This window comes from Callorhinus ursinus, unplaced genomic scaffold, assembly GCF_003265705.2.
Source record: "Callorhinus ursinus isolate GAN/ISIS: 27379988/994484 unplaced genomic scaffold, GSC_fseal_2.0 scaffold35, whole genome shotgun sequence".
NCBI lineage: Eukaryota > Metazoa > Chordata > Mammalia > Carnivora > Otariidae > Callorhinus > Callorhinus ursinus.
In genome coordinates, this window is record NW_027397097.1 from 1,993,932 (window position 1) to 2,011,054 (window position 17,123).

The window sequence follows — 17,123 nt, forward strand, 5'->3', positions numbered from 1 at the left end:
GGGTGGCTCAGATGGTTGGGCGTCTGCCTTCGGCTCGGGTCATGATCCCAGGGTCCTGGGATCAAGCCCCGCATCGAGCTCCCTGCTCGGCAGGAAGCCTGCTTCTCCCCCTCCTACTCCCCCTGCTTGTGTTCCCTCTCTCGCCATGTCTCTGTCAAATAAATAAATAAAATCTTTAAAAAAAAAAAATCCTTTCTTAAAAAATGTATATAAATATGTATAAACACATAATACACACACACAGACACACATACATACATATATATATATAATCTCCCCAGCCTGCCTGGGCATCAACAGCAGCAGCCATAGCACCTCCCACCCCTGTCTTCCAGCCCCATTCTCCCCTCCCCACTGTGCACTAAGCCAAGGCCAGGACTGTGCTGGGTCCTCTCTGAGTTCCTAATCCACCGGGCAGATATGGGAGGTAGCTATTACTAGCCTTCTTTTGCAGAGCAAGATCTGAAGCTCAGATGTTAAGTACCTTGCCCTAGGGCTACAGGGTTAATAAGTGGTAGAGTTGGGTTCTTAAAAATAGCAATAAAAGTAATAGTGGGGGCACCCGGCCAGCTCAGTGGGTGGAGCGTGCAACTCTTGATCTCAGGGTTGTAAGCTCGAGCCCCACATTGGGTGTAGGGATTACTTTTAAAAAAAATATATGTATGTATGTATGTATTTATTTATTTATTTGAGAAAGAAAGAGAGAGCACGAGCTGGAGGGGCAGAGGGAAGGGAGGGAAAATCTCAAGCAAACTCTGACTCTGTGCTGAGCAAGGAGCCCAAAGCAGGGCTCCATCTCACCACCCTAAGATCATGACCTGAGCTGAAACCAAGAGTTGGACACTTAACTGACTGCACCACCTAGGTATCCCTAAAAATAAAATCTTAAAAAAAATAATAGTAACGAATTCACTGAAAGCTTACTTTGCACTACACAATGTGTTAAGCACTTTGTATATAGTATCTGACAATGGGTGATGAGGCAGCTACTCATTATTTTTCCTGCTTTACAGAAAGCATGCTTAGAGAGAAAAGAGGTCAAGTAACTTGTCCAAGATCCCACACCTTGTAAACAGCAAAGACAGGATTCAAAGGTGTACTGGACTTAAGCCCACAATCTTTCCATTACAGCACACTATTAAACCTTGAAGAGGAGTCAGCTTACTTCCCAAAGGCCCCAAAGAATAGAGTGGTAAATGGAACTCAGCTGTTGGAACAGGTAGTCAAGACCGTGGCCCTGGCTCCCCAAAGCAGAGGGGTTACCTTGTCCTGCACAGTCGTGCTGAGCTCCTTCTCGAGATGGGTCTGTTTCTCCACCCACTCTCGAGTGGCCTTGCTATGCTCTTCTGTCAGGTCGTTGAGGGCACCCTGTAGCTGCTGCAGGTGACTGGCAAACTCCCGGAGCTGAGACAGACAAGTGCGAGTCCCCGTCACCCAAGATCAAAGCCAGTACCACCACTGCTGTGTGTTTCCCCAACTCCAGGGGCTGCAGGTGTCTGACTATCCATCTGACCCGCCCCAAACCAATTACAACTAGTCACATCTTTAACTCAAGACTCAAAATTCAGGGCCACAACCCCATCCTGGCAGCAGCCAATTATGGGACAAGGAAAGGGCCAAAGTATGCAGGTCTCTGGAAAGACTGAAGCACAGAACAGGTGCCGGGACATTCTTCTCAACCCTGTCTTGGAGAATCCTCCAGACCAACTCAGCCCCAGCGGGCCTCCAGGTGGGGATAGACCCCTCCCCCCAACACTCACCTTAAAGGAAAGGTCCCCATTCTCCTCAGAAAGCTGGTTAATTTTGCGATCCATCTGGCTCTTCTCCGTCTTCAGGTCCTGGCACTGCTTCAGAGTTTCATGGAGACGCACAGTGAGGCTGTGAGGGAGGGAAGTGGTCAGAAAAGACAGTAGCACCTTTCCCCGCAACCCCACGGGTGCAGGGCGGGGTGGGGAGCTGGGAAGAGAGCAGGGAGAATCCTACCTCTCGTTCTTGCCACGGAGCTCCTCAAGCTCCCTGGGCTCCAGCGGGCTGGCCGCCTGCTTCTCGTTCAACAGAGCCAGGCGGTCAATGCGCTGCTGCATCACAGCTATCTGTGCGTCTGCCCCCGGGGAGGGGAGAGGGGAGGGAAGGGAGAGTCAGCACAGAACGACCGGAAGAGAGGAGGAGGGGGAGGCATCCATTCTAAGGAAAAGGAGGATATGGCAAGGGCAGAACCAGCTTCCAGGAGGTCAGCCTGACTGGCCCAAGGCTGAGCACTAAGCTCCTAGGCCAGCAGAACGGACAGTAATGGAACAGGGGGGCCGTTCCTCACACAAGCCCAGCACTTCCTGGGATGAAAATCCCAAATGCTGCTCATTCGCACATTATCTGCCAGCGTACTAGGTACCTACCCTTCTCAGTGAGGAGCCTGCGGTTTTCAGCCAGCTCCAGCTCCAGTTCATCCCTATTGTTTCTCTCATCTGCAAGCTGCTTCTTCAGCCGTCTCATCTGGAATTGTGGGGTCTGCAGGATGTCGCCCATGGGGGAGGCTGGAGAACCTGAGAGAAAGCTGAAGAAGGAGATGGCCCAGATGCCACGGTCAGAGCCTGAAGCGTGAGGACTGAAGGGAAGAGCACCGGGCAGGGACGGGTGAGCACGGCTCTAGGGTTATGAGCACCGGCTGGGAGGCTCTGTTCGCGGTGCCATCTCCCACCTCATGACACGACCGTGAGCAAACAGTTCTTCCCCCTCCTCCAAGCCTTAACTTCTTTGTCAAAAAAAAAAAAAAATCATCTTGCCTCTGCAGAGCTGCACTGACAGAAGGGACTTTAGCAGTCTCCATGGGAGAAAGGAATTCCATAAACAGGGAACAGCCTCTGAGGAAGGCCTTCTGCCAAAAATGGATCCCAACCGATTCCCCTAATTAGTACTGGGGCAAGTGAGAACATCTACCAGGTGCTCCAAGCACTGTCTGCTGGTGAATAGTGTTAGCCTCTAGAATGAAGGGGTCTGAGGACCTGATGTTGAGGTCCCGTCCCAGGAGAGGAGGCACAGCACATACTTGTTCCCACTGGAAGAGGCGACCTTCTGTAGCTCTAGGAAGCGAACCTCCCTCCTGGCCTGGTGGCTGGGTGGGGACAGCTCTTCAGAGATGGTGCTGGAACAGGTAGAAGGGACAGGAGCTAGGGGAAAGAAGCAAACCACCATATAAAGGTTAGTAAGAATGTGAACAGATTTGCATCTTTACCCAATTTGAGAACTCGCCTTAGTGGAAGTGAATCCACAGACACTTACATGTAACCTACAGAGGGAGGCCACTGGGCAGAACCTGAATCCCAGTGTCTGGGTCATCCAGAGGTCAGTGGCACTAAGCCGAGTCAAGCAAGTGGCTTCTGTTTCCACAGGTCATCAAGCGCTCATGCTTTTCCCTGCATTCAACACTGCAGAGGCAGCTTGGGAGCTGCCCTGAGCACGATCTCCTCTTAGCCCAACAACTTCTCAGGTCAGAGCCACTGGCCTCCTTCCTGAACTCCTCCATTCTGAAATCTTGCACTGCCAACACAACCTCTTTCTCAAAACCTCTGCCTCCCCTGGTTCCCACGACCACGTTCACATGGCTATCCTACCCCTAAACACCCATTCTTGGTCTCCCTATCTGCCCTCCCTCCTACCCCCCCTCTAAGCTCCCAGAGTTCTGATGGGGCCTCCCTGCTCTGCCCACAGTGGCCATCCACACGCTGACTTGCGAACCCATAACCTGGCCAGAGCCCTTGCCTACACTCTAGACTCACATTTCCAACATCCCCATTTGAAGGGCTGAAGAGAAACTTGAATATGAGGAACATCAAATTCAGTGGCTGGAAGAGAACCTGCCTAGAGCCACATACTTAACCTATCCTCACTGGATAGCCTCTTCTTCAGAGACATGCAGAGCTCTCAGTCTTTCTCCTGTACTTCCAAGCAACACATTTGGTAGATGATGCACCTCTCTGTTCTAGCACTTATTCTTTATCCTACTTATTGATTTACGTATCTGCCTTCCCACCTAGAACATGAGCTTCATGTGGGGAAAAGCCTTCCTTTTAGGTGCCACTCCCAGCTTCTAAGCCTACAGGAGCAATTGCTTAAAAAATAAAAAACAGGGCGCCTGGGTGGCTCAGCCGGTTAAGCGTCTGCCTTCAGCTCAGATCTTGATCCCAGGGTCCTGGGATCGAGTCCCGCATCGGGCTCCCTGCTCCGCGGGGAGCCTGCTTCTCCCTCTTCCTGCCGCTCTGCCTACTTGTGCTCTCTATCTCTCTGTCAAATAAATAAATAAAATCTTAAAAAAAAAAAAAAAAGTATGTGTGGAGTGATCAAGGACAACCTACCAGCAGACACAATCACTTATCTTGTCCTGCTCAGGCGCTGCCCGGCAACAAGGAAGAGCTCCAAAGGAACTGGGATGATGGCAACATGGCCCAGAAATCAACCTATTTATTCCATTACACACACTTTTCCTGAGCGCAGACCCTGTGCCTGGTTTTGGGACTGAAACAAACCCCCACTGTATTTCTTAATAATTCAGGATCCCAGCAGTTCCCAGCTCAGACCAGAGGGAATCCTCAGGAGTAAGCCTTACTTACCTTTCTGTAAGAAGTTCTCTAGGTCCTCATTTAAGTTTAGCCCATCCTCATGGTCCAGCACAAATTTGAGAATGACTGCTAACTCAGCCTGGGCCACAGAGAGAGAAAAGGAGCATCACTGAAGTGTCAGACCTGAAGAGATGGAGGGCACCACACTGGCAGTGGCAGCCCCAGGAGCCTGCTGGAGCTCAGTCTTCCTCTCAAAGCCTAAAGCCCCACATTCCAGGTGAGAACATTCTAGCAGAGACATGTTGACCCTGCTTGCCCTCGCCTCCTCAGTTCCTCTAAAGATGCACCTGGGTTCAGACAGAGTTCCTATCTGACTTCACTCCTGACCACAGAGAAGAAAATGGGCAAAGAAAGTAGTGCAGTCAGAAGGCTTTTATATATAACTACGTTGCCCTCTTCCAAATGACCCTCACTGTTGTTCTTTGTCTAAGTGAGAACCGAGAACCCTCCAGGACTCATTCAAAGCTTATCCACCAGCTCAGCTGTAAAATCTGCCCTTTACTGTCTGAATTCCAAAGTCACAGAGTTGATCTAATTTTTCTGGCCAACCCTGCCATAGTTTCTTATCCTTGTGAATTTCTGTTTCTACCAGGTCTATGACCAGCCTGGAGCAGAGAAAAGGTTGAAAGAGGAGCCACCCATTCCTCCCATGCCACTACAGTCCCAACCTCAGAGAGGAGCCAGGAACTAAGTGAGTTTAAAATGGGATGATTCAACATTGTTACCACTATGCGAAAGGCCACAGCTCTCTGGACACTGCCCCCGCAGTCACCTACATCACCCCCTGTGGCATCCCAGCTCCTCCTGCTCTGGGAAATGAAGGACAGCTGCTCAGGCAGGAAGCAAAGCCAACATGTGGACCCACATGACAGGTAGGTCCTGGAAACCATGCCAATTCCCGCTAAAGTCAAGTGGAGGTGCCAACTCAGGCAGACCAGGCAGAGGAGGGGAGAGAAGGTAACCGCTTTGGGCTGGGCTGGCGTGGTGGGCAAAGATAGTCTCTCTCACTAAGCCTTCCCACTAGAGGAAAGGAGCAGACAAATGGAGTGACAGCTTGTGTAACAAATATACACACTCACATGGGAACATATACATGAGGAGAGAACAATTTCTGCATATTATCCCATCCCAGGACAGTTATGACTACAGTTAAATATACGTATGTAAAAAAGTACTTGGAAGTATAGCCTTTAAAAGTTAACAGTTCTCTCTGGGGATGAGATTGCTGGAAAACTGTTATTTCCTCCTTTTGCACTTTTCAGTATTTTCTGGACTTTCTATAATGAATGGCTGGGGAATTACTACAACATAATTTTTTAAAACAACGCTATATGCTGTTTAAATAAAAGCAATGGAGTGAGGTGAAGCAAAGACTAGGCCCACCAATCAGAGCGGAGGAGGCACAGAACTTACCTGAATCTTATATTCAAATTGTTCCCAGTCCCTGGGACTTTTGGAGCTCATGGTGGAGTGGTATAAGAGCAACATGGTCATCTAGAAGCCAAAGAAGAGATATAGTCACTGAGCGGGGCTGCCTCTCTTCTCAGTGCTCCCCTCTCTGGGCTGTTCTGGGGACTCTGAGCTATTCTGGAGGCTCTGCCGAAGCTCCTAGAATTCCGCCCTAGGTCCCTGCCCTTAACTGCACCCAGAAACACCTGATTGAGGACACCTGATTGTGCAAAAAGCCTGGTGCACACCTGAATTCCTGAACTCATGGAACCTAACTATGAAGCTTAAGCTACCCTCTACTGGCCAGCATCCAGAAACAGGAGAGGGAATGAAGGAGACTGAGCTAAAAGGACTATGACAGCTGGGTGAGGCCTAATTCCTGCCAGGTCTTCGAGGCCCATAGTAGTAAGCACCCACCACTTCCCCTGGGTTAAGAGAAGGCCCAGCAGGTCCCTCTGGTGCCACCCTCTAACCCCCACATCTGGTATTCCATTCATACCTTGGCCAATTCCAGCTCTGACCCTTCTATCACTTTCTGCACAGACACCAGGCATTCCGGAGAAGAGGGATGTTTTCGGTTTTCTGTAATGACGACAATGTAGAAAACAGGGTGAACTTCCTGGACACCATCCCTGAGATCATCAGAATACCTCAGAGTAGAAAAAAATCACTGTCTCTGGTGGGTCCAGGAGATGCAGGGCTCCTTAATCCTATGTCCTCTCTCCCCCAACATACACATTTCCATCTGAAGTTAGTTCTATCCTAGGTCAGTCCAAGGACTACAGGGAAAGTTCAAAAAAAAAAAAAAAAAAAAAAGGCAGGCTAGGAATTCAGAGCAGCTCTGGGGCATGACCTTGCTTGCACTCACCCACCCAACTCATCAACTCCGGCTCAGCACTACAGAGAAGAAGCCCAGAGATTCCAGGTTACTCTAGAGTCTTATTCCAAGTAAGGTCACAGAGGAAGCCTGAAGCTGAGCCAAACTAGGAGGACTAGGGACACCTGGTTCTTATGCTGGAATGCCAATTATCAACCTCTGCTTTATCTAAATCTATTATCACCTTTCCCATAATTCTCTTGAGGGGGAGATGGCAGACAGCTCCCATGTCACAGATGAGGACTCCGTGGTCCATGACTGCACAAGGGAGGGGACTGACAAGCACTGTGCTAGCTTTTCATCTCTTCCTACTACCTATCAGCCTTAGGAGAAATTATCATTCTCTTCATTTCGCAGACAAGGAACCTATGGCCAGAAAGGTCACACAAGCTATGAGAAGGACCAAGACCTCAACCTAAATCTGCCTCTGCTCCACATCTATTGCCTAGGCAATTAATTCGAAGTTATCCAGGGGAAATGTTTCTCTCGCAAGGGAAAGAGGGTAACATGGATCCATCCCTCTCCTCCAACTCCCTGCAGTGGGTGGGGGACAAGAGTGGGTTTGGGGACTCATCACGAGTCCCCAAAACTGACCCTCTGGCTCTACCTGGATCTCAGAGACGGGCTGTGGGACTGAAGGGACACTTTTCTTCCCTGACCGACATCAGCATCACCAGACCCAGGAAAACAGCTGTCCTCATCCCTGTGGTACAGAGTCAGCGGTCTTGAGCCTTTGCTCCTCCAGACACTGAGCTGGGTCCCCTGGACTTCCAAAGTCCCACAAGTTGAGGAAGCAGCTCTTTCTTAGCTAGATAAAGAAAGGTGCTTACTTTGCAAAAAACTGCACACAAATTCCAGTCTCTCTGGCACCGGCTGCTGCAGGATTTGCTGCCCCTCGTCAGTGCCATGGCTAGAAAAAGAACAAATATCAGAACCAGAGTAGTTAGCAGTCCTTCCTTCCTTGCTACTCCATTACATTCCACCTTCCCATTCCTTCAGGCCTGATCTGCACTGCATCTGGGAGAGAAGCAGACCAGATGCTGGAGGCAGGGGAGAAGACACCAAAACACTACTTGGTCAGAAGGAACTGTGTGGTAGATGAGAAGTGGGAACTGGAGGTGTGCGGTCCTTCTGAAAAAGATGGCACTCTGCCACCCTGACCGTAACATGAAAAAGCTCCGTGGGAAGGGGCCGAGAGGGGAGGATGGCAGCACGGAAAAGGGGAAGCTAGGTTCAACAGTCTGGAATGGCTCCACTGGAAAACATCAGGAAGCCGGGGAAACGTGGCTAGAGTAAGACAGACAATGTAAAGGGAAAAACAGGCCCAAGACTGAAAGAACAGGAGGAAATTCCCAAGACTCTGAAGTGCCAGGGCAAAGTACAACAGACTGAAGGGTGAGATGGCTAAAGCCAAGGGACAACACTGTTTTTTGTTTTTTTTTTTAAGATTTTATTTATGTATTAGAGAGAGAGAGCAGGAACAAGCGGCAGGGTTGGGGGAGGCAGAGAGAGAGAGAGAGAGAATCTCAAGCGGACTCCCTGCTGAGCACAGACGACCCTGAGACCATGACCTGAGCCAAAATCAAGAGTTGGACACTTAACCAACTGAGCCGCCCAGGCGCCCAGGGACAGCTCTGATCAGGGGCTGTTGCTGTGCTAGTCTGTTTAACTGCAGGGCAAGCCACAGGCTGAGAGAGCAAGGAGGGCAGGGAGGCAGCAGGGGGAGCTCTCACACAGCCCAGGCCCCTGGCCCGGGGTGCTCAGACTAACTGCAGTTTCAATTTCAGGGGTGAATAGCTCCACTTCCAGTCAGAAAGCGGACTTTTCTTCTTGGGCTACTACAGCTGGAGATACTGATTAAAGGGGCCTCTTGTTCCTCAGTCTCCAGGTTCTACTGAATCTACAGGTTCCAGCCAACCTTCTGAAGGGCAGGGCAGGCCCTAGAACCAGAGAACTTGCACTGCCAGATATCCTGAAAAGCATCAGCAGCATCCAAGCCAAGACCATGAATGTACCTCCCTCCCTCTCTCATGGGATTACAAAGGTTTCTTCCAAGTGAATCCCCTATTTTCCGGATAGCTGGCTTGTGATTAGGGACTCCTACAGAGCCTTCAGGAGATGCTCATCTCCTCCCAGACGCCTAAGAGAGCCACCTTCCCTACCCACCCACAATCTGGAACACTGTGACTCCTTGACTCAGCACAGAGCAGCAATTTCCTTAAGTGTATTCCATTAGATAAAAATAGAAAGGGTTCTTGCGTTAAATGTTTGGGAAATGCTGGGTTAAACCAAACTGAACATTTTCTAAAGAAGAGAATATAACATGCATTATTTCCCAAACCTATCTGACCACAAAACCTCTTTTTTCCTTACTAAGCCCCTGGGATAAGTTGCACGGAACACGCTTTAAAAATGCTGACCTGGAGCCATCCAACCAGTCCTTTAAAACTGAGTTCAAGGGGCGCCTGGGTGGCTCAGTCGTTAAGCGTCTGCGTTCGGCTCAGGTCATGATCCCAGGGTCCTGGGATCGAGCCCCGCACTGGGCTCCCTGCTCCGCAGGAAGCCTGCTTCTCCCTCTCCCACTCCCCCTGCTTGTGTTCCCTCTCTCGCTGTGTCTCTCTCTGTCAAATAAATAAATAAGATCTTTAAAAAATAAACAAATAATAAAACCGAGTTCAAGTCTTTCTCTGGCAGGAAGCCATCCAGAACCACTGCCAGTCATGCCTCCTCACTCCTCAGGAATTCCTCCAGCACTGACTGATACAAGGGCATCATTTACAATTGACCACACCAACTGCGCGCCTGGAAGCTAGGGTATAGGAGGTGCTCAGTACATATGGGTTGACTGACAGATGAAGGAGGCTCTGTAATAGGAAGAGCAGAGGTCAACATCAGTAACACAAACGTCAGGGCTTTAGGTTTTCTGGCAAAATGGACTCCACTAAATTTTGCTATTCAGGCCTCACAGATATCAAAGAGATGGGACAGCCTTTTTGCTTCAGGCTATTCATACACAAAACAGAAAGGGAAATTTGCTAGAGAGATGGATGCCAATGTATTTTCCCAGAGAGAAGGCTAAGTGGCCAAGGAACAAGCCCTGTTCAATTCCCACAGCTGCTATCTCCACCAGCCCTGCCATCCTCCACCGTCTTCCCCTGAGAACTAGCATCTGATTTAGGTTAGCAACCGTAGCAGCTTCGCAATGAAAAAGCCAGAACACATTCACCAAGAACATCTATTTTCCCAAAGTAAGGTGGTCTGCACTGTCCTGGATCAGAGATGGAGATTAGGGTTAACCTGAAATTTCAACAGCCCCTCCCGTAGAACGAACGAACACACACACACACACTCACACACACTGTGTTGTCTTTCCCTCTCTCACCTTCCCTCCACCTCCCCTCCTCCTACTCTAAGGCTCAGGCAGTGCACCAGAAGACAACTTGGAAAATGTGCATCTTGAATTTGTGACCCTCCCTATGAAAATTTCCCACCAGGTTATAAACCTACATTGGCTAAACCAAGGACACACATCCTTACCCATGGACATATCTACTACTCTTGTCATTAAGCCAAGGAAATTTATCTCCTCAAAAGCAAAAGCTCCTTGATCTATGCTTTTTTTTTGGAAAGCAAAGCAAGGTTTATTGAGCGATAGCAAAGTGATAGTACAAAGCTCCCAAGGAGGAAGGGGATCTGAGAGGGTTGCCCTTTTTTTTTTTCAGATTTTATTTTTTTAAGTAACCTCTACCCCCAGCGTAGAGCTCAAACTCGCAACCCCAAAATCAGTAGTCACATGCTCCAACTGAGCCAGCTAGGTGGTGCCCCACCTTGACCTATTCTTATGTCAAAAAAAAAAAAAGCATGCTGCACCCTATTGTATGTTACAACACAAGGGGTATCATACCTGGCTGCCCCTCTTTCAGTGATGTTAAAATTAAGTAGTAGGTTAGATATTGTCAGCGTAATGGTTTTACCAGCCACTGATGTGAACAGTCTAGATTTACTACTTTGTTAGGGTTTGAAAAATAATTATTTTCATTAGGAATTGCAAAATGCTGACTCATAAGTGGTGCACAATTCCACCTATGAAGTATCCTTACAAAATACAAAACAAAAAACAGCAATAAAAAACCCCTTAAGTTAATCAAGCTTGGCTCTCATCACCAGTTTACAGGCAACAAGGGGGACAAGAAGAACAAGCTGAACAGCACTGGGATTATACAATTAATAAAATCCAGAACTTAGGAAATTCTATAAAATTGGAAGAAAAGAAAATGGGGTAAGGTATGGAGGTAAAAATGAGTAGGAAACAAGACTGGTGGGAGGAGAGGAGCCCCTGATGAAAGCTCTTCAATACCAAGGCTGAAGATTTTCGATTTCAACCTCCTGGCGACGAAGAGTCACTGAGGTCCAGCAGCTGTGGGGCGTCACAGTGTGAGCAGGACGGCAGGAAGGAATGCCCTGGAATATGCACAGACTAGAGACCGAGGTCATGAGGACCTGGTATCCAGCATGAGGCAGAGGCAGGGATGTGAGAAGTCTTCAAAGGACAAACTGAGAGGATGGTGACTGAGTAGAATCACTGCCAAGGAGAGGGAGGAATTCAAGATGCTGCTGAAAGGTCCTGCCTGGGTAACTGGGAGACAAAATGGTACACTCTATATACCAAAATAAGAAAACAGTAACTTCTTTTCACTAAGGCAGGTGCTGGTTAGAGCCACAGGGACCTTCAAAACATAAGACATCCCAGCACCAACATACATTTCAAAAATTACATTCAGAAGATTAAAAACAAAAACCACTCTGTTCCAGGCTACTCAGCCCCACTAGACTTTGCTGAAGAAGAGTATCAACTACATTTTTGTTCCTTTACTTACTCAACAAACATTAACCAATGCAGTGTGTTAAGCCAGGTGCAGAGGACCCCACAGGGAATCAGTTCTACCTTCTTTCCCTATGAACGGGTGGCCAGGCTGCTTCACACAGATGCCGATTCCCTGGCACTGGTTCCTACCTGCTGTGTGTGCAACAGAAACACCCTCAACACCTCAGTCTGTCCCTGACCTAGGGGCTCAGAATCAACTGTGCTTTCCTTTAAAAAGGGAGGGTCCTCTCCACTGTCTCCGCAATCCTTTATATTATGGCTGACTTCTACTTTTGCCTCCAGCACGAAGAAGTGAAAAGGTCAGTTTTGCCCTCCATAATTCCTGAAAGTTGATGAGAGAGTAAAAAGGATGAACTATATGAGCCTAGAATAATAACTGCAGGTTATAGCTTGACCCATCTTTGCTTGGTTCCAGAGAGGTAAGATATAAGGCAGAAGCCCCACTCCACTGATTTCCCAGGTAACTGTGATGTTCAAAGGAACCATGCTACAGACAGACATAAAACAAAGCTCACTAGGGGCGCCTGGGTGGCTCAGTTGGTTAAGTGACTGCCTTCGGCTCAGGTCATGATCCTGGAGTCTCGGGACTGAGTCCCACATCGGGCTCCCTGCTTAGCAGGGAGTCTGCTTCTCCCTCTGACCCTCCCCTCTCTTGTGCTCTCTCTCATGCTCTCTCTCTCAAATAAATAAAATCTTAAAAAAAAAAAACAAAAATCAAAAAAAAACAATGCTCACTAGAATCCTGGCTACATGACAACAAGCAGTTTATCAAATGCTAATCAATCTCACAAAGCAAGTTAATGAGGCAGATGAAAACCCCAGAAATGCTGTAATGATTTAGAAAGGAGCATATGTGTGCTGTGCTAACAGGTTAGAGATGAGATTTCTAGGTGCTGCTTATTTCCCTCAAGTACAAGAGCTTCCCCTTTCTTCTTCCTGACCCTACAAGTTGCCAGGAGGGCCTGTGAGAAAAGGACAAGCCCCAAGAAGAGGGTAGGGAAGACTTGTTGAGACAAGAGGGCAGCGAGCTCCAGAGTAGGCTCTTCGAACACTGTGACAGTAATGAGACTTGCAGGCTCTTCCAGGCAAGCGTGAGGAAGCCTTAGGGTGGGGACAAGAGCGAAACCTCTCCCACAGACAGACTAGACTCAGTGACCGGAACAGGAGGCTGGTGTGTCCTTGCCTCTGGCTCCACGCTGGCAGTGGAGCTGCCCATGCCTTCTGCTCACAGCCATCAGCAAGGAAAGGGAGCAAATGCCGTCCCCAGCCCAGCACACCCAACACACAGCTTCACCTGAGAGGCTGGCGAGGGGTGTGGCGCATACTCACATGCTGTCAATGATCTTGATGAAGACGCTGCAGTCCTGGAGCTGCAGCATGGCCTCCACAGGGCTGGCCACATGCAGACTGTTCACCTGCAAAACACAGGGAGGAGCCTGCTCAAACAGATGAAGTGACAGAAGCTCTGCAGCTTGCTCCTCACTCCAGAGGCAGACAACCCACCGGCTAGCTGGGAGTGCCCACAGCTGTAGGCCTCAGGCCTTCAGGAGCATTCACTTCAGCCAAGGAGAGCTGCTGTCCCCACTCGTCCAGTGACAGCCACCTGAATGCTGCCGTCAGAGTCTTTCCTCTGGCTTCAACTAAATGAGAGCTTAAATTCTAGGACGTTCCAGCACTAGGGATACACTTTAACTATAACTCGGCATAAAATGTTTTTTTTTTTTTAAGATTTTATTTATTTACTTGACAGAGAGAGAGAGAGAGAGAGAGAGTGCGCGAGCAAGTGAGCACAAGCAGGTGAGAGGGAGAAGCAGGCTCCCCACTGAACAGGGAGCAGGATGCGGGGCCCAATCCCAGGAACCCTGGGATCGTGACCTGAGCCGAAGGCAGTCGCTTAACCAACTGAGCCACCCAGGCACCCCATAAAATGGTTTTCTGGAAGGATACACAAGAAACTGTACCACTACTGCCTCTAGGGACAGGAACTTGATGGCTGGAAGTCAGATGTGGGAAAAAGAAAGGCTTTTTATATTATTGCCCTTTGTGTCTCTTGTATGTTTACACTGTAACCCTCTGTAGCTCAAATTATCACACTACAACCCTTTCTATCTCAAGAATTTTGAACTATCTATTCAAAACTTACACTAAATACTACATATGCTTTATATACTCCCACACGGATATAAAATCTTGTTATTAATGCATTTTAAAAATTCTTTCCAGACATAAAACTTTGGCTGTCACAGGGAGAAATGATGAGGCAATAAGATAATAAGAAAAAAATGAGGAAGGAAAAGAAGAGCTGGGAACCCTAGGGAAAAACTTGTCAATTCCAATTTAATCGCCTGCTTTTCTTTGTCTTCAGGCTGCCATCCCTCTAACTCAGTCTTTACAACTAGGAAATTCACCAGCATTCACCTGTAAATGAGTCTGGTACACAGGTTATTCAACAAGCATATACGGTCAACTTCTACAGAAAAACCTCACGAATTCCAAAACCACCAAGTTCAGAAGAAGCCTGGGCTGAACTTCACCTTTGTTACTTCCACAGGAAGAAAAAAGGGGTTGCTAAATCAATCAATCCTATGTGCAAGGCTGAGAAAGGAGGGAACTCAAGCTGCTTGACAAGGTATTTGTAAGAACTTCAGCACAGTGGTTACGTGCAATGAGTAGATTCTACTGTTTATAAATGCGTTCTTTAAAAGGTACTGGACTATGGGGCACCTGGCTGGCTCAGTCGGAAGCACATGCATCTCTTGATCTCAGGGTCGTGAGCTCAAGCCCCACGCTGCGGGGGGAGGGCCTTTTCTTTTTTAGTAATCCAAAAAAAGAAATAAGGGATGCCCGGGTGGCTCAGTTGGTTAAGCGACTGCCTTCAGCTCAGGTCATAATCCCAGAGTCCTGGGATCGAGTCCCGCATCGGGCTCCTTGCTCAGCAGGGAGTCTGCTTCTCCCTCTGACCCTCCCCCCTCTCATGTGTGCGCTCTCTCTCAAATAAATAAATAAATAAATAAGAAATAAAACATTACTAAAAAGAAATAAAAATATGCATAGATAGTACTGGGCTGGGAGCTCCCAGATTAAGATTTTGAATCTAACTCCTCCACTAACTTGCCAGGTACCTTTGTTATCAACTTATTTCTCTCTGTGCCTACTTTCTCACTTGCCAAATGGATGGAATCCCTACAATGTTTACTTCAGAGGACCAGTGTGGGTTCAAATGGGATTATGATTGCAAGAACACATTACAAAATAAAAGTGCTAAATGCAAAGCGCTATTATGGTTAATAAAATAAAAATAATGAAGCAGATGCAGCAAAACTACTTAGTAGTTTAATTAGCTGACTGCACTAGAGAATCAAGAGTATTAAAAAAAATGACTCAGCCACAGATACTATTTTTTCAGTTAAATACTTATATATATATATATAAATAAAGATTTTATTGATTTATTTGAGTGAGAGCAGGAGCAGGGGGAGGAGCAGAGGGAGAGGGACAAACCGACTCCCTGCTGGGTGGGGAGCCCCACTCGGGACTCGATCCCAGGACCCTGAGATCATGACCTGAGCTGAAGTGAGAGGCTTAACTGACTGAGTTACCCAGGTGCTCCTACATACTTTTATATTATAAACAACTTCTAGGGGCGCCTGGGTGGCTCAGTCGTTAGGCGTCTGCCTTCGGCTCAGGTCATCGTCCCAGGGTTCTGGGATCAAGCCCCGCATCGGGCTCACTGCTCAGTGGGAAGATCAACTTAAAGATCAACTTAAAACAGTGTGGCTAAAGGATCCCCCAATATTCAGTTAATCCACTGAACTGGAGACAAAGCTCACAGTCCCCCAAACCCAACCAGGCCCCTCTTAGGGATGAGGGGAGGAAAAGGAAGAGACAATGTTTCTAACATAGATCTAAAACACTGAAATTTAATATAAAATATGTAAAACATAATTATAAAAATACCCATTTAAAACTATACAACTAAAATTCACATTTATTTCAGAAACTGAACACAAAGAATGCACATTTTGTATATTAAACACATTTCCTGTCTAGAGATCTAATAGTAATTAAGACAGTGTCTTTTTTTTTTTAAGATTTTATTTATTTTTTTGACAGAGAGAGAGCATGCACAAGCAGGGAGAGTGGCAGGGAGAGGGAAAAGCAGGCTCCCCACTGAGCAAGGAGCCCCACGCGGGACTTGGGACTCAATCCCAGGACTCTGGGATCATGACCTGAGCCAAAAATAGATGCCTAACTGACAGCCACCCAGGTGCCCCAAACACAGTGTCTTATTAAATCCACCCTACTTAGAAATTAAACATTTGGGGTGCCTGGGTGGCTCAGTTGTTAAGTGTCTGCCTTCGGCTCAGACCATGATCCCAGAGTCCTGGGATCGAGCCCCACATCGGGCTCCCTGCTCAGCAGGAAGCCTGCTTCTCCCTCTCCCACTCCCCCTGCTTGTGTTCCCTCCTCTCTCACTGCTTCTGTCATATAAATAAAATCTTTAAAAAAAAGGAAGAAAAAAGAAATTAAACATTCATTTCCTTTAAAATATTCTATAATTTTTTTTAAGCTGGCTTTTTCATTGGCCCTAATTGATCAGTAGTCAGGTGACTACTAAAATACCCTGTACCACATAACATGCCCCAGCAATACTTTAAGTATCAAGAATTATTATTTATTCAGAAACAGTGCTAGATGTTTTCTACACACATTATGTCCTCATCCTCATCATAACACCATGAGGTATTTTTATTGTTTCCATTTTAAAAATAAGGCGCTGAGGGGCGCTCAGTCGGTTAGGCGTCTGCCTTCAGCTCAGGTTATGATCCCAGGGTCCTGGGATCGAGCCCCGCATCGGGCTCCCTGCTCTGTGGGAAGCCTGCTTCTCCCTGTCCCTCTGTCTGCCACTCTGCCTACTTGTGCTCTCTATCTCTGTTAAATAAATAAATAAAAATCTAAAAAAAAAAAAAAAGGAATTCTTTAAAAATAAATAAATAAATAAAAATAAAAATAAGGCGCTGAGAGGCTAAGTAACTTGCCCTGGGTCACACACCCCAGCCACAGCAGTGATTCTAAGTCAGGCTGTCTGACTCCCTCAGGTCTGTCATCACTACACTCTGTGTCCTCTTCTGCTTCCCTGCAGCTTTATGTTCCCAATGCTTGGTATTACTCCTTCATTTGCCATTGTTCATCTTGGACAGAAGATATATGAAAAGACCTAGCACAAAGATTTAAGTAATCAAGAAGGCAACAGGAGGACAATGGAAGCAGACAGAAACATGGTAAAGAAAGCGAGGAG

At 47.6% G+C, this 17,123-nt stretch overlaps 1 protein-coding gene across 10 annotated transcripts in view; it reads right to left on the reverse strand.

The window, feature by feature from the left end:
• Positions 1-17,123, reverse strand: part of NUMA1 (nuclear mitotic apparatus protein 1) — a 68,803-nt gene that overhangs the window by 14,420 nt on the left and 37,260 nt on the right. For all 10 annotated transcript variants that reach the window (XM_025894087.2, XM_025894085.2, XM_025894083.2 and 7 more), the window contains 10 exons: positions 13,154-13,239; positions 7,770-7,849; positions 6,562-6,644; positions 6,027-6,107; positions 4,605-4,692; positions 3,044-3,164; positions 2,394-2,551; positions 1,984-2,101; positions 1,761-1,878; positions 1,264-1,404 (listed from right to left, as the gene is read on the reverse strand). In XM_025894087.2, the coding sequence (XP_025749872.1) occupies positions 1,264-1,404; positions 1,761-1,878; positions 1,984-2,101; positions 2,394-2,551; positions 3,044-3,164; positions 4,605-4,692; positions 6,027-6,107; positions 6,562-6,644; positions 7,770-7,849; positions 13,154-13,239 (1,074 nt within the window). The remainder of the gene's footprint in view (positions 1-1,263; positions 1,405-1,760; positions 1,879-1,983; positions 2,102-2,393; positions 2,552-3,043; positions 3,165-4,604; positions 4,693-6,026; positions 6,108-6,561; positions 6,645-7,769; positions 7,850-13,153; positions 13,240-17,123) is intronic.